Below are 27040 nucleotides of genomic sequence, written 5' to 3'. Positions count from 1 at the left end.
TACCGTAAACATTGAACGCCAGCTAAACCGTCGACTTTGAGAACATATATCTCGGCTCCTATGAAAGATATCAACAAGTAATTAACTAATAAAATGTTGATGATTTTATGATAAACATTTTGTCAGTTGACCACTTTTTGATATCAAAATTGAAAATTCATATTTTTGATATTTTTTAGGCATTTTATTAGAGTGTTTACGGTATTTTTCACTACAGTAATCCGTTTTTGAAAATTTTTCTCTACAGTAGTCCATTTGATTTAAAATACTTTTCTCTTACAGTAATCTTTTTTATTTTCGAGTTTTTCCTACACAGTAATCCTTCCGATTTTCCAGCATTTTCCCCTACAGTATCCATTACTCTGAAAAATGTTCATTTAGTGAACTTTGTTCCTTTATACACAAATTTATTTCTGATGCAATGCAACAACAAAAAATAATTCATGAAAAACCATTAGCGAGAAAAAAAAAGAGAAAAATCGCGGAAAGTGACTCCGCCCACTCTCCCTTCTCCTGTTATCAGTCCATTTTATCAGGCCACCAAAAGACAAATCGTTCTCGAAACAAAACGGCATTGCCATACATTCCCACTTCTTTTTTTTTTTTTCATATTTTAACAAAATGTATTTTCAGAACCAATCATGTCCCAAGAATTCGTCGGCCGCTGGAAGCTCGTTCACTCCGAGAACTTCGAGGAGTACATGAAGGAAGTCGGAGTTGGATTGATCACCCGCAAGGCTGCTGCCAATTTGAAGCCAACTTTGGAAATCAAGGTCGAGGGAGATGTCTGGCACTCAAACCAATATTCCACCTTTAAGAACACCACTCTTTCCTTCAAGTTGGGAGAGGTAAGAGATTCTATAGAAATCGAGAATAAGTTTTCCTTCTCTGTCGGTCGAAAATTGGCGAGCGACCGTAGACCCAGCCAACCAGCAGCCGACCGAATTCGTGCATTTACGCGTCACCATGTCAGAGAGTGCTTGCGTCCGCAGTATTGAAATTCACGAATTTTAAAAATTCTTCGTCCGTCGTATATTAAAATGCTGCGTAACACTTTCTGACATATGTAAGTGAAAATGCTCGGATTCGGTCGGCGGTCGGTCGGTCGACTAAATTTCTGGACAGAATGGGACCCTTATTGGAAAAAAAAGATGTTCATAACTGTGAGCAAAATCATTTTAATTAACTTTTTATTCACCGCAATTCAGAAACATAGAAATTTTTTAATAATTTATGGTCATTGCCAAGTGACAGGTGGTAACATATTTCTGGAAAGATTTCCAGCGTAAACCATAAATCACTGATTAACGAGCAATGTGATGCAAATTCTGAAATTGAATTTTTTCAGGAATTCAACGAGACCACCCCAGATGGCCGTACCGTCCAATCAGTTGTCGTTTTCGAGAACGGAAAGTTCGTTCACACCCAAAAGAAGGACGGAAAGGTCGAGTCAACTATCACTCGTTATATGGAAGGAGACAAGCTCATCACAACTCTCCAGGCTGGATCCGTTGTTTCTCGTCGTGAATACACCAGAGAATAGATTTCTTGCCTATTTTATAATGTATTGAAAAAACATTTTGATTGAAATAAAGTAATTTTTTGAATGAAAAAATATGTTTCAGCAAACGCACTTATCATTAGTTTCATAAAAGAAACCATTAGTTGCAGATTAGTGGTTTCTATGAGAACGAGATATAATCTCGAGATCTGTGAATCTAGATTCTTCTGAAAAATATTAGAATCAAATTTTAATTTCAGCATGTGTTACTGATTTGTGGAAAAAAATAATTCAGAATTCCATTTTTTTTTCAGAATCTCAGAATCTCGAAACTTCTAAACTTCGGAATTTAAGATTTTAAGATTTTCATATGTAGAATTTCAGAATTTCAGAATTTCAGAATTTCAAAACTTCGGAATTTCAGAACTTCAGAATGTCAGAACTGCGGAATTCCCGATTCTCATAATTTCGGAGTTTCAGATTTTTGGAATTTTAGGAATTCAAATTTTCAGAACTTCAGGTTTTCAAAATTCAGAATTAGTTTTTCAGATTTTCAGAATTTCAGCATTTCAGAATTTCAGAATTTCTGAATCTCAGAACGTCGGAATTTCACAGTTCTAGGACTTCCGAATTTCAGAAACTCAGAATTAGAATTTCAGGACTTCAGAATTCCCGATTCTCATAATTTCGGAGTTTCAGATTTTTAGAATTTTAGGAATTCAAATTTTCAGAATTTCAGGTTTTCAAAGTTCAGAATTAGTATTTCAGATTTTCAGAATTTCACGCTTTCAAGTTTACAGATTTTCAGTATTTCAGAATTTCAGAATTTCAGTATTTCAGAATTTCAGAATTTCAGAATTTCAGAATTTCAGAATTTCAGAATTTCAGAATTTCAGAATTTCAGAATTTCAGAATTTCAGAATTTCAGAATTTCAGAATTTCAGAATTTCAGAATTTCAGAATTTCAGAATTTCAGAATTTCAGAATTTCAGAATTTCAGAATTTCAGAATTTCAGAATTTCAGAATTTCAAAATTTCAGAATTTCAGAATTTCAAAATTTCAGAATTTCAGAATTTCAGAATTTCAGAATTTCAGAATTTCAGAATTTCAGAATTTCAGAATTTCAGAATTTCAGAATTTCAGAATTTCAGAATTTCAGAACTTCAGAATTTCAGAATTTTTGAATTTCTGAATCTCAGAACTTCGGAATTTCCCAGTTTCAGGACTTCAGAATTTCAGAAACTCAGAATTAGAATTTCAGGTCTTCAGAATTTCAAATTTCAGAATTTCCGAACTTCATAAAAAATCAGATACGACGTTTCGCACACACAATAATGTACATATTTTTTGGCAATATGGAACACAGGAAAAACTAGAACATATCAAAACAAGATCATTGGATTTTTGAGCATAACAACGCTATCAGTTTGAATTATGTAATATGAGAATTCGTCAAATCGCAGTGCAATAATCGACCAAACGAGCTTCCAATTATCATTTGATCATCCGTATAAGCAATTGCAGAACTCGCCGAAATTGTTGCTCCATCATTTGCATACGGTTCCGTTGTTACCCATGAATTTCCTTCTTCCTGAAAATTGTGATTTTTGGTTTTTTTGGCGCTTTTCAGAGAGCTCCTCAAATTCATTGAGATGTTTAGGCGTAAAAGATAAGAAAACGCGAAGAGAATTAACTGATAAGAGAGTTGTTGATGAAGTGAGAAACATGTTTATGAGGACAAAGTGCTCGGTTAGCATTTTTCTGACAGTTTTACGACAGGGAGCAGCGAATCGCAAAATTAAGTCACAAAATGAAACATGATGGGTTGATTTCTTTGACAAAAACTTTGACTGGGCATGTTTCACAGAAAAGGAAAAACATGCAATAAAACCTGTAATAGAAAGGCTCCCTAACTTTTGAAATTTTAGCTATTTTATCTCGGCTCCTGTCGCAGATATCAAAAAAATGTCAACTGATAAATTGTTTATCATAGCACCACAAACATTTTTTAGTTAACACATTTCTGATATCTTGCATAGGAATAGAGATAATTACGCTCAAACGTAATAGTGTAGGGGTCCTTCTAACAGGTTTTGAGTGTGTGTCTGAAGCGTCCCTCCTGAAAGTTTTTTTTTAATTTTTGGCAAACGAATTTTGCAAAACTTTACTTTTTTTCTTAGAAACGAACAAGGGAGTTACTTGAGGGAGCAGTTTTAACTTTTTTTGAAATTTTGGGAGCAGATAGAAGAGCTTATGAGGATTCCAAATCTGTTAAAAAAATCAGCAAAATGCTCACGTGAGCTGAGTTATGACCTAGAAAAGTTTCCTTATGATTAAGCAATTTCTCGTGAAATTTTTTTCACGGAATAGTGTATTTCTTTTAAAACAATAGATTTCAATCAGCAGTGTGGTGAAGTGGTAAAATGGCAAGTTCAGAGGAGGAAGGTTGTAGGTTCAATTCTCCCTATCCCAAAAATTTTGCAAAATTTTTTGTTTTATTTTAAGCTGTTATAACTGGCTCTGGAATAAAATTTACGCAATCTAAACATGTTTTTCGGGAGTTTCTCGTTATGAATAGGCATTTTCCAGAATAAAAACAGACATTTAATTTTTGAAGAAATTCACAAATATGCTCGTGGGTTCATCGAAGATTTTCCAAAAAATTTTTTCAATTTTTTTTGAAATTTTTTTTTTCCCGAAAACGTCTCTCATTTTTTGATTGCAGATGCTGAGCCAAGCATATTGCCAGATGTGCTCTCCCATCTTCCAAGAATGGAGACAATATGCCTGGTATTCTGGCGGTTATGTGGACAGTTGCGCTCCGAAATGTGACAGACCAATTCAATATTGCTTCGACCGGAAAGATTATGGAAAGTGCCAATTATCTGGGTGCAAAAGATTGTCAATGGTGCGTATTGTGCCAAGAACATATGTTTTCAGCAGTTTGTCATCGAATGCCACCGATGTGTTTAGAATCCTCAACTGTTTTTTTTTCAATAAAAAAACAAAAAAAAAATTGAAAAAATTTTTTGGAAAATCTTCGATGAACCCATGAGCATACTTGTGAATTTCTTCAAAAATTAAATGTCTGTTTTTATTCTGGAAAATGCCTATTCATAACGAGAAACTCCCGAAAAACATGTTTAGATTGCGTAAATTTTATTCCAGAGCCAGTTATGACAGCTTAAAATAAAACAAAAAAATTTTGCAAAATTTTTGGGATAGGGAGAATTGAACCTACAACCTTCCTCCTCTGAACTTGCCATTTTACCACTTTATCACACTGCTGATTGAAATTTATTGTTTTAAAAGAAATACACTATTACGTGAAAAAAATTTCACGAGAAATTGCTTAATAATAGGGAAACTTTTCTAGGTCATAACTCAGCTCACGTGAGCATTTTGCTGATTTTTTTGACAGATTTGGAATTCTCATAAGCTCTTCTATCTGCTCCCAAAATTTCAAAAAGTTAAAACTGCTCCCTCAAGTAACTCCCTTGTAAGAATAATCTTTACTATTAACAATCACCAAATTCTGTGTGTGAGTGTGTCCGTTTGTTCCCGTATCACTTTCCCTAACGAAGTCCAGAATGAACCAAATTTTCCCAAATTTTAACAGATTACCCGAAATAGCAGTGAGATGATTCCCGAATATTTAATCTTTCGAAATTTTGTGTCTGACGTCTTCTGGAGACGTTCTTCTATTTCTACAGTGCAAATTTTTAGAAAAATATTGAAGAAATATTCACGTCATTTCCGTCTAACCGCCCAAATGTTTTTCTTATCCACGCTATATTTGAGAGCAAGGATTTTGTGGAAATATTCTTTTAGCATGGGTTTTAAAGATTTGAAAGGGAGAAAAAATTCTGAAACAGTGGAAAAGAAAGAAAAAAAAAAGGAAAAAAAAGAAAGAAACAGAATGCGAGGGAAAATAACAGCGCCCTTTCTGATCACTCGATTTTTCAGAATTAGAACAATTTTTAAAATTTCCGAATTTAATTTCATATCTTTCAAATTTCGGAATATATAAATTTCTGAGATCTTATTCACCGAATATGCCAAAAAATTTCAAAGTTTCAGATTTTCCAACATTTCCGGTTTTCAATGTTCGGAATGTCTAAATTTTCGAAATTTGGAGTTTTCGAATTCTGAAATCTACATTTCCGATTTTCCGAAGTTCCAAAAACTTTTCGACGAGACTGTGTTTCGAAAAGTTGAATTTATGAATTTCTAATTTTTCAGGTTCTCAAATTCTCGATTCTAAACTTTTTCGAAATTCTATAAATTTTGCGAACAGTGCCGTTTCAGGCCAGCCCCTTTAGTAAGTATGCAAAAATCTGAATTTTCCGATTCCTTAAAATCTGATATACCAAAATTTGGGTATTTCAGACATACAGATTGAAACACTTTTCTAGATTTCAAAATTAATGTTTTCCCACATCTGATAATTAAAAATTTACTAATCTCTGAACTTGCGAGTGTCTTACATTTTCAATTTCCGGATTTTCTTACTTCCGACTTTCCGAATTCTAGGAATCCTAAATAACCAAAATATCGAATTTCGAAATTTCCTAACAGACCATGAAAAAATAGTCCCTGGAAAAATGAAAAAACCTGTCTATAAGACAACGAGTACTGTAGCGGGAGCTAGGAGGCTCAGCCCGGAGGGGCTGACTGTTTTTCAAAATTCGAAAATTAAGAAATTCAGAATTTTCGGAGACCAGAAAGTTTAGTAAACCTGACATTAGTTATCCAAAATTTGAAACTTCAGGGAACCGGTAGTTCACATACTCCGGATTTCACAACAACAAAAAATATTTTTTCAGTAGTTTGGAAATTTTGGAAATTTGGGAAATCAAATATTCCTCAAAGAAAATTGAGTATGCAAAACTTTCACAAATTTTGGTGAATTCGGAAACTCGAATATTTTTAAATTAGAAATTAAATTGTAAGATACAGAAAGCGGAAGCCAGGAGGTTGAGCCCCCGACGGGGGGCGTAAACTTCAAAATAATTTGATCAAAGAGTCTCAGTATCTGGCATTATTTTAGTGCTACAGGGTTGCGCATAATTACCGGGACTAAAGCTAACATAAAACAACTTTGAGCTGAGTTATCGCTTGTCAAATTTGATTCGTTTCATGAAAAACACAACGACGTGCAATAAACATTTCATCTTTGGACAATCATAACTATACCTAGGCTTGAGGAATCGCTTTGAAAACTTCAGTAGCTTTTAGTCAAACGTTAAATTTATATTTCTATCGATTTTTATGCTTGTCCGAGTAATTTACAACTCTGTACAAATTATAATATCTAACCTGTATCCTGATCCTTAAAACTTGACTCGACGAATGAACATTTTTCCTCTCTGGATTTGAATAATGCCACGCGGATTCATGCAGAACCGGATGGGCAGCAATCCAGACGTCTCCAGATTTCGATTCAACGAATAAACCAATCGGAGAAGTGAGCAACATCATTTCATACATTGAGTCCAGAGACATGTCCTTGGCGACTTTGTAGGCGAGTAAGGACTGAAAAGAAGTTCAGAGCATGAATAGCTAACACCTTTCAGTTTGTCACTTAACCCATATTTGAAACAGGTAGTTTTTGACTTACTTCTCTAATTAAAGATCCCACATACAAAATTCTTCTCTTCGAATCATAGCCGATTCCAGTTGGTGCATTTACAGTTGGAGCAGCAATCGAAAGTTTTGAACCGTCGTAGTAATACACAACTCCTTGACCCGTCTGAAATGTTGTTCTGTTTCCGGGGTGCCATATAAAGACATTCTATTAAAATAGATCAGTTGGTCGATAGAGATTTTCACAAGATTGTAAACTTATGTACCTGCAAGGCAAACTCCACTACTTGAGCCCATCCTCTTCCAAATGCGGCCATATTTGTGAAGAATATCCGATCTGGCCCAACGACCGCTAGATCTTGTAAACTAGTAAACGAAGAATCACAAACTGATTTTCGATGGTTTAACTTTTGATTGTCCACTTGGAAGAAATGAATACATTGATGATCCGGGTGAGCATTTATGACATAAAGAAGAATACGACCGTTTGAAGATGAGAAAGAATCAATTCCAGTTGGAATGAAGAGATTCTGAATTCCCAATTTTTGAAAAAGTTTAAAGAATCAAGGACTTCATCTAACCTGATGTTCGTAACCATTCCAGTTAATTGTCATCTCTATCAAATCATGCATTTCCTGTTGACTCCTCCCATCTGTCCTATTTGTATTATAAAATGCAATTCCAGTTTTTGTAGTCATATTATGGGATTTTCCATATCCAAGAGTAACGTAAACTCTCTTCTGGGATTCCACAAAAGTCAAGCCAGCAGTTCCTTTGTCTGGAAAAATTTTGGGTTCTATGTTTCAGAGGGATTTCAGAAAAAAAAAATACATTTTTCAGTTAACACTCTGCATGGACCGGGCGTATGGTTGTATATTCGTTTGTTGAGATCCAACACTATTCTGAAAATTTTTGGAATCATTTTTTCGGAAATTCGGAATAACTTACAGTATTCGTAAAACGAAGCAAGTCACCATTGCGAAAAGAATCCAGAAAATGAATCGATGCATAAAGTGGAGAAATGTTGCATTATTCCCCATTGTCTGAAAAAAAGAGTAGTTTATGATTTCTAGTCTTTTTAGGTGAGTAAGAAATAAAGGAGCATCTAATACTGAAAGAAACACTCGAGAGTGGAAAAAAGATTACTGTAGAAATTAAGATTTGAAAACGAAAAGGATTACTGTAAAGAAAAATGTTAGCAAATGGAAAGTATTACTCTATGTGGAATCATTCTAGAATTAAAATGATTATTGTAGGTGGGAATATTTAAGAATGAAGAGAATTACTGTGGTTTCAATCATTCGAAAATAAAAAGGATTACTGTAGGTGGAAATATTCGAAAATTGAATGGATTACTCTAGGAAAGATATTCGAAAATCAAAGGGTTTACTATGGAGAAAAAATATCGAACATCGAAATGATTACTGTACGGGAAAATATTTGAAATTCAAAAGGATTACTGTAGTTGGGAATATTCGAAAGTGAAATGGATTACTGTAGGGAAAAACAATCGGAAATGAGAATATTTTAATGTAGAACATTTTTAGGTTACTGCAGTTCTCCTTCCGGGAAATTCGGCCACTGTTTTCTCTTCCACCGCGCTAATTTTTTACGCCTACGGGATACGTGAACTATTTTTCTGGAATCTGTGGCGAAACGGGCCAACCACAAGCCACACCCCCTGTCCCACAGAAAACGGACAACAGGAAATACTCGTATGACTAATTTTTCAACTACTGTAGGATTTCACAACTAATCTTTAGGTAATGGCTCTGCGTCGAAGCAAAAGAATCGCTCAAATCGAAAAGGAAAAGAAGAAACCAGTGGCAACAGTTGTAACCAGATCAATTGTAACCAGATCAGCAACCGCCGCCGCTGTTTCTTCTCCTATACCAAGAATTCCTCAAGTACCAAAGAAATCGGAAAATGAAGTACTGAAGGAAAAATTGAAGCGGATGCAGAAGACGTTGTCGTCTACTCGAGCTCGTTTGCTAGCTGAACAAAGGTCTGGAGAGGTGTTACAACACCGATTGGCAATGACCGAAATTGACAATCAAAGAGTGACGGAACTGGATCAGGAAGTGAAGAATCTGATGGATCGGACTACGGTACTGGCCGAGACGCAACAAAAGACGATTGGAGAGCTTCAATTACAAATTGAAGAATGTAAAGATCATGATAAGTTTGAGGAAGCAATGAATAAGGAGAGACAGATTGGAAAGAAATATCGAGACGACTATCTTGAAGAGTGCAGAAAGTACACGAACAATTGGGAAGAGAGAAATGGACCGTTTCCTTGGAGAGTCTGTGAAATTTGTGCATTCAAATTTGGAGAAGAAGCTGGAAGAGTTCCCAGAGTTTTGAGTGAGTTCAAGAAATCGGTTCAATATTAAATATTTTGAATATTTCAGGATGCGGTCATACGGTATGTACAGACTGTGCTGGAAACTTCATCAACCAGAACACCAACTCGCTTCGTTGCCCGTTCGATCGTCAGTTCATGCAGCTTGGTATCAATGGTGTCAATGGAATTCCGAAGAACTTTGTATTGCTGAACATGTGAATAATTTGAATAAACATCTCGATTTCTGATTTTCGATTGAATTATTTTTGCAATTTATCTTATGGGGCTATTCAGGCGAGGCAAAAAAAAATCGGCGAAAAACCAAAAATAGCAAAAATCTCAGCGAAAAAAACTCCAGCCAATTTTTCAAATAGGATATTTTCACCCCAAATTTTGGCATTTTGGCAGTTATAGTTTTCTCCAGTTTCCCTCTAAACTTCGGTCAGATTGGTTCATTCTTTGAGTTTCTCGCTGTTTTTCAGGTTTTTGCCTCACCTGAATAACCCCATTAGAAAATAAAGCTAATTTATTGTTGAAATTTTTGTAAAAATAATGGAAGTCAATATTTTGCTGGCACAAAAATCGGAGCTGTGAAATAGAGAAACGCCGGTGGCCGGCCGTAGCCGAAGGTCCCAGAGAGATAACTACAGTGATCTAAAAGTATTTTTATTGAAAAACTAACCTAAAAGCATTTTTTAAATTTTTTAAAAACTAATTTTCGTCAATTTCTTTGTTATTTTTCCCCGAATACGTAGGAAAATTGAAGCGCGAAAATCGAGATAATAAATCCAAAAAAACCACATTTTTAGGTTACGGTAGCTGTCGTTGTGGGACCTTAGGCCACGGCCACCTCTCTTCCACAGCTCCGATTTATTGTAGAAGAAAAATAAAAGTAAAAGTAAAACATATAACACCAGGTTTAGAAACTGTATTTAAGAACAGCTTACATTTCTTGTAGAAAAATAACAGCTAGAAACGGGAATTCATTAAAAAAAAACAAAAAAACCGGCCTCAAAGTCAAAATCTTCCTAATTGTAAAACAAGCAAACAGTATTTGAAAGCCAGGAACAAAAGGAAGTCAGTGGGAGTTCCTTGGAACTGAGTGGGTCCCTCTGACAGATGGCAAGTGGGAGCTCAATTAGAGAGTGTGCGAAGTGAGGAGAGTGACAGAGACAGAGACGCATTTAGTTGAAAGAAAATGAGCTTTCTTTCTTTCCTTCCGCTCTCTGACCCGTTCTCTTTTCTCTCTTTTGACGAAACAACGACCCTTCTGGTGGTCCAGACGACGACGACTCGCGCATTTTTAATGGTTTTACCCTGGGATTGGTACGAGGATTTGAGACGATAAATATGTAAATTGGATAATTGAAAAGAAAGAAATAGGTCTTAAGAGAAAACGGACGAAGATTATAGGGATGTTATTTCCTGAATTTTCCAAAATCTTTTTAAGAACGAAGTTCTGGGAACGGTACTCTGCGAGCAATTATGACCCAGAAAATCTATAGTCAAATATTTTTTGCTTTCAGTATTTATTCTATTTTTCAGATTATTTTTTGTTTCGCTTCCAGATTTTCTACAGAGATTACTGTAATTCCATAGCGCTCTTGCCTTACTGATTTTTTTTTCACAATTTTTTCCTTCAATTCCCGCGATGTTTCTCGGTATTAAGACACCTTTTCGCTTTGCATTCAAAAATCTGAATCAACTGCAATTTTAATTTTTCAGGAAGCTCAAATCGTAACTGCATGTGAAGTCGGCAATCGAAGTTCGGGGTAGTCTAGAAGCAGGTAGAGTGAGTTATTTAGTTTCAATACTTGAATTTCGTATTAATTTTCGCCGTTTTGCACCTCTTATTAGTTCCATTTACCGTAAACACTGTAATATAAGACCACGATATATTACTTGTACTTTGATCTCATATATCCCGGTTCCTGTAACAGGTATCAAAAGTGATCAACCGACAAAATGTTTATCAAAATACCAACAAGATTTTATTAGTTGACACATTTTTCATATCTCTTTTAGAAATTGAGATAATTGAGCTCAAAGTCCAAGTGTAGGGTCGCCTTCTATTAGAGTGTTTACGGTAGTTACAGTGACCAATAATCCTTCTCTTCTGTATATTTACCTCCATGATCGCCTGAATCTCGGAATTTCCATAATTTTTTCAGGTTTTTCAACTGTCCATTGACCGCTCATGATGACATTTTTCAGAGAAAAGGTGGATCCGTTTCCGTTTTGTCTCATTTACCCACACAAAATGTTTATTTCAAACGGAAATGTTTGAAATTTGAGAAGTAGGCGGGGCGAGCTTTCAGTCTCTGCAGGTTATTTCATAACTTTTGATTCAGTGACACTCCCTTTCATGAGTTTGTACCGGAATCTGACAGATTTCACTGAAGAATTTTTCTGATTTCTCGTACAAAATATTGTATTAGTCAACCACTTGTTTGTCACCGATTTTGTTTCATTACAGGTGTCTGTTGGTATATTTATTAAATATCGAAGACCACATTTCCCTTCATAACAAAACCAACCGAATAGAATAACAATCGCCTTGGAAGCTTATATCTCCACTTTGCTCAACACCTCTTCTTTCTCTGCGTCTCTCCTATTTTCTCTGTAGACAGTCAGACTCTAACCGTGTAAATATGAAAAAAGAGCGGCACAAGACCGCCATGTCGCCACTCACTTTTGCCACATAAAAACTTTCTTTTTCTTTTTTTTTAATAATGTAAAACATGTGAAGAATCTTCACAATGCCTCTGTAAATTTGCGAACTAGTTTTAAAAAAATACAAAGTGTTCCGGGTTTAACATGTGGTTTGTATCATTTAATCAGACATGATTCCCCTTATCAGTAAACAACTTTGTTAAAAAAAAACAAGTGAAAGTTGCAATTTAAATTTACAAACTCCCCCGCAGCACAGTTTCTATAGAGCTATAGCTCGCATCATATATCCGTAGGTGGATGTTTTGTTTCATTGATTCGCCGCTTTTCTTTTACATTCTGTTCCTTCTAACCTTGACGATTTTACCTCCGCAACAAATCTGCAACGTTTTTCACCGCAATAAGATGATATCTGTCAAATCTATCTCAAAAATCGAACAGAAATCGCACTTTTTTCTTAGTCAACGTCTACTTTTCCTCGATTCACACATATGTTCTTTAATTGCGTTCGAAATTGCAACGAATTCCTGTTCGCATTTCTTTCTGCTATAAACAGGGATGTTCAAAATTTTCGGATATTTTCGGAATGCCGAAATTTCCGAGTTTCAATTTCGGAATATTTCGAATTTTAAAATGCTGGAATTTTAGATTTTCGGAATCCCTCACTTTCCTATAAAATAGGCGGAAAATTGACAAGCCAATTTCGAAAACGAAAGAAATAATGGTAAAAATAATTCCGCTCGAAACCCACAAGAAGCTTTTCGCATGCGCCTTTAACATATCATAGTCCAAAAAGCTCTAATTTCAAAAAACCTTTCAGATTTTTACGAATTCCGTTTTGAACATCCCTGATATCACTTGGGTTCAAGCGAGGGGGTCAGAAAGCGCGCCCCAGTAAATTTAGGAAAAGTTTTAAATTCGCTGCCGAATTTCGTTGGCTGAGTTTCACAGTTTTAAATGAAGAGCGAAAAAGCGCGCCTTGCAACCAGTTGATTTTGAAGAAATAGATCATGATCTAGATCAAACCCGTGTCCACTTTAAAATTATTAAATTTCTTCTGGCCTACGAGTTTGCTGGGGCGCGCTTTCTGACCCCCTCGCTTGAACCCAAGTGCTGATACTAAAAATTATAGAAAAAGTCTTATCTGGGATGAATCACTTTCTTGTTATTCTCTGTAAATTTTCAGTTAGAAAGATGTCGGCGATCGGATACACGGCTTGTGCCGTGTCGTCTGTTTTCTTCGGTTCCATGTTTGTCCCAGTCAAATCGTACGACACAAGAGATGGTAATAATAATATAAAAAGAATTTTTTAACATTCGGAATTCGTTTTCCAGGAATTTTCGCGCAATGGATGATGTCGATTGCGATTCTGTTGGTGGGTTTTGTCGTGTTCGCGTACACTGGATTCATTGGATTCTATCCGTTGGCCATGCTTGGAGGAGCATCCTGGTGTATTGGTAATTATCATGGTACTAAATATCCGGTTTACAACGTTGTCAGATATTCAGGAAACGCTACCGCCATTCCTATCATTCAACGTCTCGGCCTCGCTGTTTCCATTCTCATCTGGAACACTTCTAACTGTTTGACAGGATGGGCTGGTGGCCGATTTGGATTGTTTGGAATGAAACCTCAAGTACCAGCATCTCCGTATCTCAACTACCTCGGACTTATCTTCGTTATTATCGGTGGATCGATCTTCGCTCAAGTGAAATCTGAACCCGTTTCTTCTGCTTCTTCAAAAAAGTCAAATCGTGCTTCGTTTGACATGGAAAACTTGAATTCCGAAGAGAAGAAAGCGCTGAATACGACAGAGTCTTCCGATGACGGTGGTCTTGACACCGAAATTATAAAGCCGAAGAAAGATTTGAACTCTGGATCACAACGATTGATGTGAGTTTAGGTCAAATGGTTTTGTGTATTAAATGTTCGAAATTCAGGGCTTTCATCACCGCATTGATTGCTGGTGTCTTCTACGGAATGACATTTGTTCCAGTGATTCGTATGATCGACAACGAGGATCTGTAAGTGATCGCGAGTCTGATTGTCCTATGAATTACTTTCAGCTACGTTGGATATCCAAAAGATGGACTGTCGTACGTCTTTTCACATTACTTTGGAATCTTCATCACGTCTACAATTATTTTCGTAATTTATTCAATTTTCAGGTACGAGTTTTGCTTTTATTTGCCGGACTAGCCATGAAACATGTGATTTTTCAGAAGAAACCAACCATACGCTCCTCCAAATCTCTTCCTTCCCGGAATGGCAGCTGGATGCTTCTGGGCGATCGCTCAAACTTCTTTCTTCGTCGCTAACCAACACCTCTCATCAGCTGTTACATTCCCAATCATCTCACAAATGCCTGGATGTGTTGCTGCCGCTTGGAGCATCTTCTATTACAGAGAAATCCACGGAAAGCGTAATTTCCTGTTGCTCGGAGCAGCCATGTCGATTACGATCACCGGAGCTGTCCTAGTCGGAATATCCAAAGAGTTCAAATTCTAGACATGTTAACATTTTCGTAGAATGATATATAGGTCCAAGTGCCCAGATCCCTCCTTTAATGTGATTACAACTTTTATTATCTTTAAGTACCATATTTTTCTGTTACATTATATCATTCCTCCCTCCGTTTCGCTTTTCGGGTTATTACAAAGAACAAAATAATATAATAAATTTAAATTATAAGTGTTTATTGGTTAGGGATTCATATAAGGTTATGGAAAATGATGGTGAATTGTTTCAGGAAAAATTATCGAGATCCGATTCCAGGTGACCAGTATTAGGTAATTTACATAATTGATTAATCTGGGTAAAAAAGTAAATCTCAAGAAGAGAATGACAAGGTGCTTGGGAAGTGACGGCGAAAAGGAAAACAATTTCAGCATCGTTTTTTCGTTTCTGGCTCTCCTTCATTATCTAATCCAGCTCTTTTTCTCTTGTCTGATCCATCGTTATCATCGGTTTCCATCGCATCTCCCAGAAGATTTTGTCCCATCAAAGCAGTGATATCACTCTCTGCTCTGGCAACCTCCTCAGCTCGAATTCTTTTCATGTTCTTCATAACTGAGTAGAATTCGGTTTTGAGTTGATGCAAATAATCCGGGTCTTGTACCAAGCCTTCGGTCGAGAAATGACACTGATGTGGTGGAGGATCGTGTGCGCCGATCGGGAAACTCTCGTTTTGTTGAATTCCTTCTAACGATTCTGGCATTTTCGGAAGCACACACTGCACTGTGCAGTTCGCAAGTCTCATTCCTCGAATAGGCATTTGCTCACGATTAACGTAGAAAATGCAAACGAAGAAGAAGACGTGTGTTGGGCGGAAATTGTACTCTGGAGATCCGACTTCGAACGGAATGAATTTGCCGAGTTTCTCCTCATCTCCACTTCTAAATGGTACCGAGACTTCTGATCGGACAGTTGCTCCTCTGGTGTTTCCGATTTCTACGATGAATCGAGCAAGACCATAATCTCCTTTTGGACAGGCGACAAGCCCACGGAATACGAATTTTGGACGGAGAACGGAGAGAATCCAGGACTGCACAAGAAAGTTTCCATTCATATATCGATTGCATGCTTACCTGACAGAACATGATTGGATCGAAGCGACAGACTGGAACATTCATATTTTCAAGAACAAAAACTCGTCGAAGTGGACATGGAGCCTCGCATTCACCAACATCTTCGATTGCGGTTACTCCGTGATTCTTCTCGATTGGAAAATCGACTTGGCCGAAACCGTGTCGAGTTTTATTGAACTGAAAATTTAACCGGTGTTTTTTTTCGATTTTCAAAAAAGAATGCAACTCACCACAATGTCGAAAAGATTGAATGTGTGATGAATCTTCTTAAAACTAAACGATGCTTTCTCGCTGTTTATTTTTTGAAGATAATCCGCTGGCGGAAGACTCTTCTCACAACCAGTCAATCGAGCATATTGCTGGAGGAAACGGGCTGACTCAATGAAATCTCTGAAATTGCGGTTTTTCTGAAAATTTTCCCTGTTTTGATTCATTCAAAAATTGAAACGACTCACTGCTGCTTTGTCGCGAATCTTCTCTTTATCAACTGAGATAAATGAGATGACGAGTTGCTGAAGTTTCGACTCATCCATATCTAATGAATATTCGCTGTTGTCTTTGATGGACAACAACAAGTCTCCGGCCATGTTAGTTCCTTCGCTGAAATATGAGAGAAAATGAGACAAATTGATAAAATTTAACGAATGAAACAATCGATAATGAGTTATAAATTTCGAAAATGTGTTAGAAATGTTGAGTTCTAGAGTGAGCAAAACCTGGAAATTTTAAGAGCGAGCGATGAAAAATGCGGGAGCGAAGGGCGCGATGCGCCGACGATGAGGGGAGCGAGTGAGTATATGCAGAGTAAGAGACGCAGAACAAAATCGAAAGAACGCTAATTTTTTTCATTCATGAAGAATCCAAATCGATTTGCTAGAAAATAAAAACAGATTTTTTTGTTTGGGCATTATCGTGTAGATATTTTGCACCTAAATCAATTTTCGACCGAATGGCCTGACCAAAATCACTAAACACACATTCCGCGCAGGGATTTATTTATAGTAATCAATAGAGCTACAGTAATCAATAGAATATTCAAATGGATGTGCACAAAAGACAATCTGAGATACGTCGATGACGTGCGAGTCTCGCACGCAGCGCGACGACTCCCAGTGCGCCGCGGTTGATACAATGCCAGGAGCATAAAACTACTGTATCTCGCGAATCCCCTGTTCTTTCTTTGTCAAAACAGCCAATTCTGGAGTAAACTTTATTGATTATCGAAACATAATACAAAATTCGTCAAAACAAATACAATGGAGAGGGAAATAATACGAAGATTTGGGAGTGCGAAAAAGGAATTGCTCATTGATAAAGCGTTGGATTATGATTCTGTTGATTTGGGGGATTAGAGAAAATATGAGATGGAGAGGGGCATGGATTACTGTATATGTCACAGTAAGATTTAAGCAATTGTCATTTGAGTTGGCTTGCGGAAGAAGCAGTACCAGACGGCGTGGATGTACGATGGAATCATGAAGAAGAAGACGAGGATGAGAGAGATGAAGACGTGCATGTTACACTCGTTGGCATGAACGGCGACCGCTGCTGGCTGGAAAATTATGAATTTTTATTATTTAGATTGGGCATTTTCGAAGCCTGGATGAATACCGTAAACACTCTCATAGATGGCCACCGTATACTTGTGCGTTGAGCTCAATTATCTCAATTTCCATTAGATATATCGAAAAAATTTCAACTGATAAAATGGTTATGTTATTATGACAAACATTTTGTCATGTGCCCATTTATTTATACCTGTTACAGGAACCGTGATATATGAGCTCAAAGTGCAAGTATAGGGTGACCTTCAATTAGAGTGTTTACGGTACATTCAGGATTAAATGTTTTAATCTTCTCCGTTTGATTAATTCTCAAATGATCAGCTTCAAAATTTCAGCTATTTCGAGTTTCTCAATTCGTAAAGTGCATGTTGAACTGGTCAGTAAACCACTAATTTATCGTTTTTTCGCTTTGTTGTCGAGTTTTTTTCTATTTCATCCCAAAAAGTCGGAAAAGTAACAACTGTTGATAGTGAACAAAATTGACTGAAAACGCACAAAAATCGAGATAAATAAAAAAAAATAATTTTAGGTTACGATAGTTGTCGTTGGGGGACCTTCTATCACGGTCACTAGCGTTTCCTTCCGTAGCTCCGATTTTTCATACTAGAATAATATTACAGTCTCAGATTACTTTCAAAGTTTGGTGTCCGGGTGATTCAGGGTTCTATAATTTGGTCTTCTTCCTATGATTAATTCTCAAATGATCAGCTTCGAAATTTCAGTTATTTCGAGTTTCTCAATTCGTAAAGTGCATGATATTTTGAGCTGATCAGTGAAGCAAGAAGAGAAGGATTATGTGTGGGTCTTGTGGCTAAGCTAGATTTGGGATACAAATGTTTTGAAGATGACGTACCGGGAAGACAATGATGAGAACGATGAGGACAACCAACTTGGCAATCTCATCACGACGATTCGATTCGATGACGAAGACACGTCCCTCTTCAGCATCGGCTGGAACATTGGCAGTCATCTTCTCCTCGGCCATTTTGAGTTTCGTTGGAGAATAAGGGATCTGAAAATTACAAATTCATGATTTGCGAAGTTTTTTTTTAAGTTTGAAGAATACGAAATATGGAAGAAGATAGAGAGCATCCAAGTAAAAAATTTAGAAGATACCGTAAAGCCTGCAATATAAGAGCCCTCACTCTCTCAATTTTGGACTCAATTATCTCAATTCATATGCAAGATATCAAAAATGTGTCAACTGACAAAAAACTTCTGATATTATGATAAGCAATTTATTAGTTGACAACTTTTTGATATCTTCGACTGGAACCGATATATGTTAGCTCAAAGTTAAAATTTAAAGGGCCGTTCTATTACAGGTTTTACGGTATTATGGAGATTGAGCTAGACGAGCTAGATAAAAAAATGCCGAACATTTTTTCTTCAAGAAAAATGAAAAGAAGCAAGAAGAAAGAAGAAGAAAGCGTGAGCACAGTTGGCATGGAGATAAGGTGATAAAAGGAGAACGAAGAAAAAAAGCCATTGAAGCAGAAGACGTTGGAGAAGAATCGCATTTCTCTGCGTCTCATGCACCAAAAGTCTACAGTGGGAAAAAGAAATCTTAAGAAAGTCAGAAAGGGATAATGGATAGAGAGGAGAGAGTGGGGATTTGTTTCATATTTGAATAGAAAAAACAGGGAGAACAACTTTTATTGAAATAAAATGATTATGAAAAGTTCTGTAGTTTCCTTATATTATTACGGAAAAAATTTTAAAAATTGAAATACCGGAAAGCGTCGTTGAAAAAAAGATAGGATAGGGACGAGGATTTGAACTCGCGCGATGTGAGAGACCTAGGCCACGGCGGTGGGACACCTTTTTATAGAGGCCGATAATAGTATCTTCCGTTTTTACTTATCGGATATAAAAGCGGAAAATTCCTGGAAAAATGTCATGTAAAAAAGACGTCCCCTGGCCGTGGCCTAGGTTTCTCACTGCGCGGGATCTCAAATCCTCGTCCATATTCGCTGCCTTTTTTCTGGAAATGCTCACTTTCAACGGCGTTTTTAGGAATTTCGGATTGTTTTTCGAATTTTTCTGCAACAATATTAGGAAAATACATAAACTTTCGAACATTTTAATGCATGAAGGATTTTGGTCGGGCATATCTAAAATCTCAAAAACCAAATTTCACAACTCCTGCCTTCTGAATAGATAAGACTCTGAAAAAAGTCAACAAAAACATGACGTGGTGCAGGTACATACTGCCAAAAAAGAAGAAGAAAACAGTAAAACCAAAAGTAGAGATGGAGTCAATAGAGAAAAGAAGAAGGGGGAAAATGAAAATATATTGTCGAATCGAAATGTGAAAATGAATATTTATGGGGGTCTCTTTCTCTCTCTCTCTCTCTCTCTCTCTCTCTCTCTCTCTCTCCTTTTCTGCAAAAATAGGCAAGCAAAGAGAAGAGAAAAGAAGAGAAAAGGTGAGAAGGTGGTTACAAAATTCTTCTTTTGAAATTTGAGGTCCCAAAGGCTAATAGTCGTGTTGTTGTGGTCCTAAAGTGACTCTGCGCTCCAAGTCCTTTAGAGAATCAAAAGACAGAAAGCAGAGGGAAAAAAGAAGAAGCACAAATGAAACATGTTTGTTTTCTGTTTGCAACAAAACGATGAACGATCAGACAAACAAAAGTGAGAAAAGACACAGAAATAGAGTACGGAAGAAATGAATCACCCCACGTAGTAGTACTCCGAAAAGATACCAAAACAAGAGGAAACATCTAGAAGAATGAAGAAAAAAGTGGAAGAACGAGTATTATAAGAAGAATGAGTCAGAGGAAGTATCTGGTATTTTTATGATTGCATTAGGTGTGAAGATTGTCTTCCTGATTACCGTACTATAGAATAATTAAAAACTTTAAGAACATTTTCTGAAGAAGCACAAGTGTAAAACCTGAAATAGAAGACCCCTCACACTGTCAAGTTTGAGCTCAATTATCTCAATTCCTTTGTAAGATATCAAAAATGTGTCAGCTGATAAAACACTTCTGATATTATGATAAACAATTTATCAGTTTACCAGTTTTAGATGTCTTGGACAGGAGCTGAGAAAAATTGGCTCAAAGTTAAAAGTTGGCGGCCCTTCTATTTTTTAAGGTTTTAAGGTGATGGCGAAACATTCAACACAAGCTGTAGAAACTGAAATTGAAATCATTAAAAATAAATGTAGTATTTCGACACCTCAATTCGAAAATCATATGCTTTTCATCCATTTGTTGCTTCTATTGTGTTGACTGTCATTGTCTGCCACGTCACCTGATATACAATTCAAAAAGCAAATATTGCAAAAAAAAAAGAAAAAATACAGTTTCCGAACAGTTTTGATTGAATAGTAGTCAAAATGTGTCACTTTTTGATACACTTGTCATTTGGAATTTGAATCAAAATTCGAATTTGCCTATACAGAGGGGAGGTGTTAGTGCCAGATGTGATTTCTGGTGAATGACAGTTTTTGAATTTTCGAGCGGATTTAGGTTATTATTATTCTGGTCCAGACGAAATAGGAGCTGCGGAAGAGGTGGTCGTGGCCGAAAATCACAATAAAAAACTACCGGAATCAAAAAAGATGGTTGTTTTTCAAATTTATGAGCTCAATTTTCTTGTATTTTCAGTCAAAATTTTCCTTATCGGAAAATTTAACTTTTTTTTTCCGTGAAAGTACCAAAAAAGCAGTAAAAAACGATAAACAATAGTAAATTTAAATAGTAAATTCGGAAAATCAAGACATTTTTAGGTTACAGTAGTTGTCGTTGTGGGACCTCCGGCCACGACCACCGGCGTTTCTAGACCACAGCCCCAATTTTTAATACAAGAATAATAGAAGGTTTTGGAAATACTAAAAACATTTGAAGCGAAAAAGTCTTATCGAAGAGCGAATAACTGTTCAATTTTCTTAACTGAATGTTAATACAAAACTATGAAACAGGGATATTGTTAAAAATTTATTTTCCAGAAAAATTCAATTTCTGGAATAAAGGTACATGAAGAATACGAATGAGAAGAACAACATACGTATTCTCTATGCAAATGGCGGGGTCTCTCTATCTCTCTCTCTCTCTCTCTCTCTCTCTCTCTCTCTTTCTCTCTCTCTCTCTCTCTCTCTCTCTCTCTCCCCACCCGTCACAACTGACCTTTCGGCTTGACAAGGCCATTCCAGAGGATTCAAATTACGAAATATTACTTTCGGAGGAAAAGAAAAGGAGGCGTCTCCATGGGGGATTGTCAGGAAATGACTCATTCCGGGTAGTGTCCACTCTTTCCCTCTGACTTCTCTCTCCGAAATAATACTATTTCAATCGGTTTTATGTTCCCGGAGGAGACTGTCAACAAGCACTGAATGAGGTCAGAGCCCTCGGACATACTAATTGTTCAGGCGGACGGAAAGAGTTACTCGACAGTTCAAGAGGAGGAAAATGGGAAGATTGAATGTCTGTGTGTGAACAAGCGAGACATTTTGAAAACCTATTTGAACAGTTGTTGGAAAAAGACAGAGGAGTAATATAAAATAGGTCAAAGGAATGGGGGATTACATTCAGCCGGGCCTTTTGATGTATTTATGAACAATGCAGGTGCATTGTAATGGTTTCTCTTTTTTGAACAGTAGTAAAAATAAAACAATGGTGTCGGATAAGTGTAAAAGAGATCTATCAGAATTTTATGTTTCGGTGGTTCTACATATGGGATTTAATTTTAAAACTTATTGATCCCAACATCATCAATGCTGTCAACAAAATTCGCCGGCGTCTTTCTATCATTGGATTTACGGCATCTAGTTTTTTGAAAACCATTGTAATCAGGAATAAAAAAACCGCCTCCAGACATTCGAGTACTAAAAGGATTATTGTTCACCGAAAAGATGAGTCAGTTGACGGTTGAGTTTTCCGAGAGAAAGGTCCACATTGAAAATATGATAATTTATGGGATTTTCTTAAAAATAAACTAGAAATCAAGTTTCTAGGTCAATTTTGAACCGATTTATGGTCATTTGAAGTTTGGAAGTACCGAAAACGGAATGCAGTCTCGCTTCTCTGCGTATATCAGCTAAATTCTGGAAAATGTCTTTACCTTCGATGGAAATAATGGTAGAAACTTTGTTCTGGCAAAATGAACTTTCTGAAACTGGGAGTTTGAGAAACTTTAAAAAATTCGACTTATTTGGAAGATTCTGCACCTATAGATTCTGCACCCATACACCTGACCATAAAATAAACTTTTTGAAACAATAAACCAATTAAAGAACAACTCAAAAAACTTGATTTAGAATATTGCATAAAATACAGTTACAAATCTTTAGTTTATGAATCTATGTGCTTTCATACTATTAGTTAACAGTACACGTCCTTCATCGAACGGTTCTAACCAAAAAACCATAACACTTCGCTTCAAATTTTCGAGTCGTTTTAATTTAAGTCAGAAAAAATGTATTCTATGGTGAAAAAATTTTGAAAATACATAAATTAGGGAGATGAAAGACATAGTAATTATAGACTGCTTTTACTATACAAGTGGATGGCCGGGCTGAGCCGGGCCGGGCCGGCCCGCTTTTCTCAAAACCCTCGGCCCGGCCTGCCTAGAACAACTTTTCGGAAAATTTTATTTTTTCAATGTGCCAAAATATTTTTAATAGCACAAATATTAATTCAGATGTATACAACATCCTAAAAAGTCAATTTAATTGAATTTTTAGCAAAAAAAAAATCAAACTTCATTAAGCCAAGGATGGAACTTTTTTTCTAATTACGACCTCAAAACAGTTTTTTTCGACAGATTCGGTCTCTAGTGTGGATTTTCATTTATTAAGAAGAAAAGCCATCTTGAAAAATGATGATTGGCTCTAAAATTTCGAAATTTTCAAAAAGCGGGCTGGCCATGTGTAATTTTTTCGGCTCGGCCCGCTCCGGCACGCGGACCAGCCATCTTTTCCACAAGTATGATTTTTACCCATTCGGCAACTCAAAAATTTTAGACGGAAAATTTCATAATATTCAAAACTTTGATATACAGAAAATATTTGGGAACCCTCGGGATAGCTTTTTAAGAAACCGTGTCAGACGGTCCGAGCGAAACCTAGAAGACTTTGCTGAGTTTGCAAAAAAGGGGCTCTCGAATATGACGTTAAACAGCAAAACAATGTGTGGCAGGGCTAATGAGCAAGAACTTGCAGGAAAGCGTACCAAGGTGTGCCAAATATTCGGAGACAAATTAAGTACAGGGTGGCGCATAATTACCCGGTCTAAAGTTTGTACTAGCATAACATTTGGCTGAAATGTTGTACTGGGCTCGAATTTGGAGTGCGTAAATTCAAATAACTCTCGTCCGAAATCAATGCACGTTGCGGAAAACACCGGTGGGCGGAGCTTAGCTGCGGCAGCGAAATTAAAGACGCAAATCAAAGGAGCATACCGATTTACGGGGAGAATTTACGGGGCCGATTATTTTCGTATAGCCAATTTTCAAATTATTTGATAAACCTTGAGCTGAGTTATCGCTTTCCAAAGTTACTTCATCTTATGAAAATCACAACAGCGTTCAAGAAGCATTCATCTTTGAACAATAACAAAAACACCAAGACTTGAGGGATCATTTTGAAAATTTTAGTACCTTTGAATCAGACGTGAAATTATACTTCTACCTATTTTCAAGATTCCAAGATATTTATGCCGAAAGATATGCCCGTTTTTATTACTCCTGGTGATTGTGCGCCCACATGAATTCGTTAAATAATTTGGGAACTATGAAGCTGCAAAAGTTCAAAAACTTTTATCGCATTCCTTAACAACTGGAAGTTTACAGCAGAGTCATATATTTTTCATATATTTATTCAGCTGAACACAATATATCAATCAATAGGAAAAACTCTGTAAACACAAAACGAGGAACTTGTCAAAACAACTTTTGCAAGTGGAATCAAAAGAACATGAATATTTGAATGTCTATAGTTTGCTTCTTTTATAGAGCATGAGGTGGAATCATGATAATTTGGGACCAGAGCATTGTTAGGGATTTAGAAATTCTATCCATGAAAACGCGAAGGTTAGCTGCTTATTATTAGAATAATGGGTTGAATTTCAGTCATGTAAAATTGCGAGGATTGAAATATACGGTGCATGAAAAGAAAGGGAACAGTGAGCGAGATTGTTAGCTGGGGATAATTTTTAGGAGAAAGCTGGGATAAAAAGTTGAGGCGGGTTGGTCGAAGTTCAGAAGAGAAGATCAGAAGAGGTGTTGGAGCAGGAAGTCATTGGAAACCTGAAAAATATACGATCGGAGTTATAGGGGCTAGTTATAGGGGCTAGTGGGCTAGCTATCTGGTACAAAAATCGCAGCTGTGGAAAAGTTGGCGCTGGCCGAAAATCCCACAACGACACCTAACGCAACGTAAAATGTTATTTTCCGTATCCAATGACTTGTAGAGTTTTCGGTTTTTTTTTCTCAACAAAAGCGCGAAAATAAAAATTTTTGATGATGAAAAATTGATTGAAAACACCCGAAAATCAAGAAAGTAAATCCGGAAAATGAAAAAATTTTAGGTTACTGTAGTTGTCGTTGTGAGGCCTTCGGCCACGGACGTTTGTCTTCCACTGCTCTTTTTTGTGTCAGAATAATATTGTTTCGAAAATTTTAGAAACAATTTTAAACGTACAAAGATGTATAGAAGAATAAATAATTTCTCAATACTTTCCTGGATCTTAATACAAATTTATGAAACAGGGATAAGTTTTAAAAATTCAAAGTCCAGAAAATTGAAATTTCAATGGGTAGATTTCGAAAAAATATTTTTTCAAAGCTTCGATTTTTTCAAGAATTCCGCTTCAATATTTTGTGTTAAAATTCTATTTACTCTAAATTACCTTTCAATTGCTGCTTTTTCTTATAGAGATCTCTCTCGTATGTCTTGCGGAGCCAGTAGAGATCACACTGTGGGAGATAGTCGTCGACATCGATTTTGGCTCCATTGTAGAGCGATGGGTTATAAAAATGATGCAAAGGGATCGCGGCAACGTCGGTGTACATGTAGTGATACTTGATTGGGAAATTCGGAACTGGTTGGTAATTGGCGTTGGTGGAAACGAATGGCCGGGTCCATACTGATGGTTGCTCGCGGATCCCGAGAGTTTGAATGACCGTATCCTTGAGTTTTTGAGAAGCAATGGTTGGTTCCATCAGAAGAGAACGAAGAAGATCTCCTCCGGATGGAGGTGGTTTTTGGGCAGTTGACATAGTTACTGGAATGAAAGTAAAGTGGCAGAAGTTGTTGAGGGGAGTGAAAATCTCTACTTCAAAGTAGAGAGCAAGGGATAATTAGCGATATGGAATAGAGGGAGAATGCTATGAAAACTTGTGACAAACAAATAAAAATGTCAAAAAAGGGGAGAAAATCGTTAAAAGACCAATAAAACTTTATGAATGAGTTTGAACTTCCCAAACAAAATGCTACCATCTGCTTTGAAATGATTCCGTATATTTGCTGAACCAATTAAATGTGGGAAAAAAACATACAAAAATGCAATGGCTAGTTTGGGGAGCTTTAAGGTCTAAACAGTTACTGAAGACGTGGATTCTAGCTATTTTTTTTTCAGAATTGCTCCAATTTCGGAATTTTCAGAATTCCTGAACCTTTTCAGCTAGAAATCAAAGTTTACAACTTCAAACTCCAACTTCAAAAGAGCTACACAGCCTCAAAAAGTGAAGATATGAAACTACTTGTTAAACACATGTGATTACATTTTAACTAATGCCAAAATTATCAGAAAAGCGGAGACAGCAAACTTTTTGAAGTGAAGAAGAGGTATCACACATGCGTGACTAAATTCTAATTCGGCTGGCGGGATACATTTTTTTGAAAAGTTTAGGAAAAACGAAAAGGGATGTGTTTATGGTTCCTTCCATCTTATTAATCGAAACAAAAAAAAACGTTATTTGTTCTTTGGGACTTCACAGGTGTTATATTTTAGACGGATCTAAACTTTTTGCTATTAGGAAGCTAAAGCGTTAAAATTTATAGTTGTCAGAGTTTTACGACTAGCTGTAAATCTCTTCTGAATCTGAATCAGATGTCAAAAAGGATCATGTTGACAAGTTGAGGTCAAAATTGCTCCTGATGACATAGTATTTATTTATTCCTGACTCTATTCTGGAACATTGTATTCACAAACAGAATCGGCTAATGTGGATGACGAAGGTAGAATGTTTGATTGTTCAGAAAAGAAATATTTCAGTTCAAATGATGCCAAATTGAACTCTATTTTTGTTTACTTTTTTAGTTGTTCTATTTTGGAATAATCCGAGTTATGGGATTATTCTTCTGACTGGTAAGCAGTAGCTCTGAATCGTGAAAGACACAGGAATTAACAAGAATTTACCAAAACTTTTTTTTGAAAAGTTTTTGAAACAGAAAATCATTTTTAAAGAGAAAAACGGAATTAGGTTAAGGCTGTACAGTTCCACCTGAAAGTATTAAGAAAAAGAAGTAAAAGGACAAAAATCTTTTTAAAGGTGTAGAGCCCTTCTATTAATAGAATGAAGGCATTGAGGCCTGAGAGCAGTAACTGAGCATCACTGTATTTTTATGATCCGTTTGTATCCAATGATTACCGTATCCAATGATAAACCTCTAATAGAACGACACCCGGATCGTCCACTTTGAGCCTATTTATCTCATTTCTTTTGAAAGATATCAAAAAGTGGTTAACTAGTAAAATGTTTATCAGGATATCAGCAAAATTTTACTAGTTAGCCACTTTTTGATATCTTTCACAGAAAATGACATATATGGCTCAAAG

The 27040-nt window shown here is 36.4% G+C and overlaps 8 protein-coding genes across 8 annotated transcripts; 3 read left to right on the top strand and 5 right to left on the bottom strand.

Moving 5' to 3' along the window:
- Window positions 1-641: 641 nt before the first annotated feature.
- On the top strand, window positions 642-1543 carry Cbr-lbp-6 (the record flags this gene model as incomplete). The annotated part of the gene is made up of 2 exons (XM_002640157.1): window positions 642-848; window positions 1349-1543. 2 exons carry the CDS (start codon window positions 642-644, stop codon window positions 1541-1543), a joined length of 402 nt encoding a protein of 133 aa, XP_002640203.1.
- A 1391-nt stretch (window positions 1544-2934) lies between these two features.
- Cbr-mec-6 lies at window positions 2935-8128 on the bottom strand (the record flags this gene model as incomplete). Its single annotated transcript, XM_002640156.1, has 7 exons — window positions 2935-3093; window positions 6822-7037; window positions 7123-7254; window positions 7355-7618; window positions 7670-7866; window positions 7920-7990; window positions 8037-8128. The coding sequence occupies 7 exons, from the start codon at window positions 8126-8128 to the stop codon at window positions 2935-2937; spliced, it is 1131 nt and encodes a 376-aa protein (XP_002640202.1).
- Window positions 8129-8854: 726 nt separating this feature from the next.
- Window positions 8855-9651, top strand: CBG12711 (the record flags this gene model as incomplete). The annotated part of the gene is made up of 2 exons (XM_002640155.1): window positions 8855-9452; window positions 9500-9651. 2 exons carry the CDS (start codon window positions 8855-8857, stop codon window positions 9649-9651), a joined length of 750 nt encoding a protein of 249 aa, XP_002640201.1.
- Window positions 9652-9840: 189 nt separating this feature from the next.
- CBG25365 lies at window positions 9841-12135 on the bottom strand (the record flags this gene model as incomplete). Its single annotated transcript, XM_045240874.1, has 3 exons — window positions 9841-9861; window positions 10607-10724; window positions 12125-12135. 3 exons carry the CDS (start codon window positions 12133-12135, stop codon window positions 9841-9843), a joined length of 150 nt encoding a protein of 49 aa, XP_045099320.1.
- Window positions 12136-13457: 1322 nt separating this feature from the next.
- CBG12710 lies at window positions 13458-14611 on the top strand (the record flags this gene model as incomplete). The annotated part of the gene is made up of 4 exons (XM_045240870.1): window positions 13458-13996; window positions 14044-14127; window positions 14170-14271; window positions 14326-14611. 4 exons carry the CDS (start codon window positions 13458-13460, stop codon window positions 14609-14611), a joined length of 1011 nt encoding a protein of 336 aa, XP_045094951.1.
- Window positions 14612-14987: 376 nt separating this feature from the next.
- CBG12709 lies at window positions 14988-16277 on the bottom strand (the record flags this gene model as incomplete). Its single annotated transcript, XM_002640153.1, has 4 exons — window positions 14988-15647; window positions 15691-15867; window positions 15921-16097; window positions 16146-16277. The coding sequence occupies 4 exons, from the start codon at window positions 16275-16277 to the stop codon at window positions 14988-14990; spliced, it is 1146 nt and encodes a 381-aa protein (XP_002640199.1).
- Window positions 16278-17095: 818 nt separating this feature from the next.
- On the bottom strand, window positions 17096-18240 carry CBG12708 (the record flags this gene model as incomplete). The annotated part of the gene is made up of 2 exons (XM_002640152.1): window positions 17096-17242; window positions 18109-18240. The coding sequence occupies 2 exons, from the start codon at window positions 18238-18240 to the stop codon at window positions 17096-17098; spliced, it is 279 nt and encodes a 92-aa protein (XP_002640198.1).
- Window positions 18241-24325: 6085 nt separating this feature from the next.
- Window positions 24326-25478, bottom strand: CBG25364 (the record flags this gene model as incomplete). Its single annotated transcript, XM_045240852.1, has 2 exons — window positions 24326-24399; window positions 25109-25478. The coding sequence occupies 2 exons, from the start codon at window positions 25476-25478 to the stop codon at window positions 24326-24328; spliced, it is 444 nt and encodes a 147-aa protein (XP_045099319.1).
- Between the last annotated feature and the right edge of the window lie 1562 nt (window positions 25479-27040).

The sequence above is a fragment of the Caenorhabditis briggsae genome (genome assembly GCF_000004555.2).
Source record: "Caenorhabditis briggsae complete genome, chrI, whole genome shotgun sequence".
NCBI lineage: Eukaryota > Metazoa > Nematoda > Chromadorea > Rhabditida > Rhabditidae > Caenorhabditis > Caenorhabditis briggsae.
Note: the sequence above shows the minus strand (reverse complement) of the source record. Positions and strands in the feature narration are given on the sequence as shown.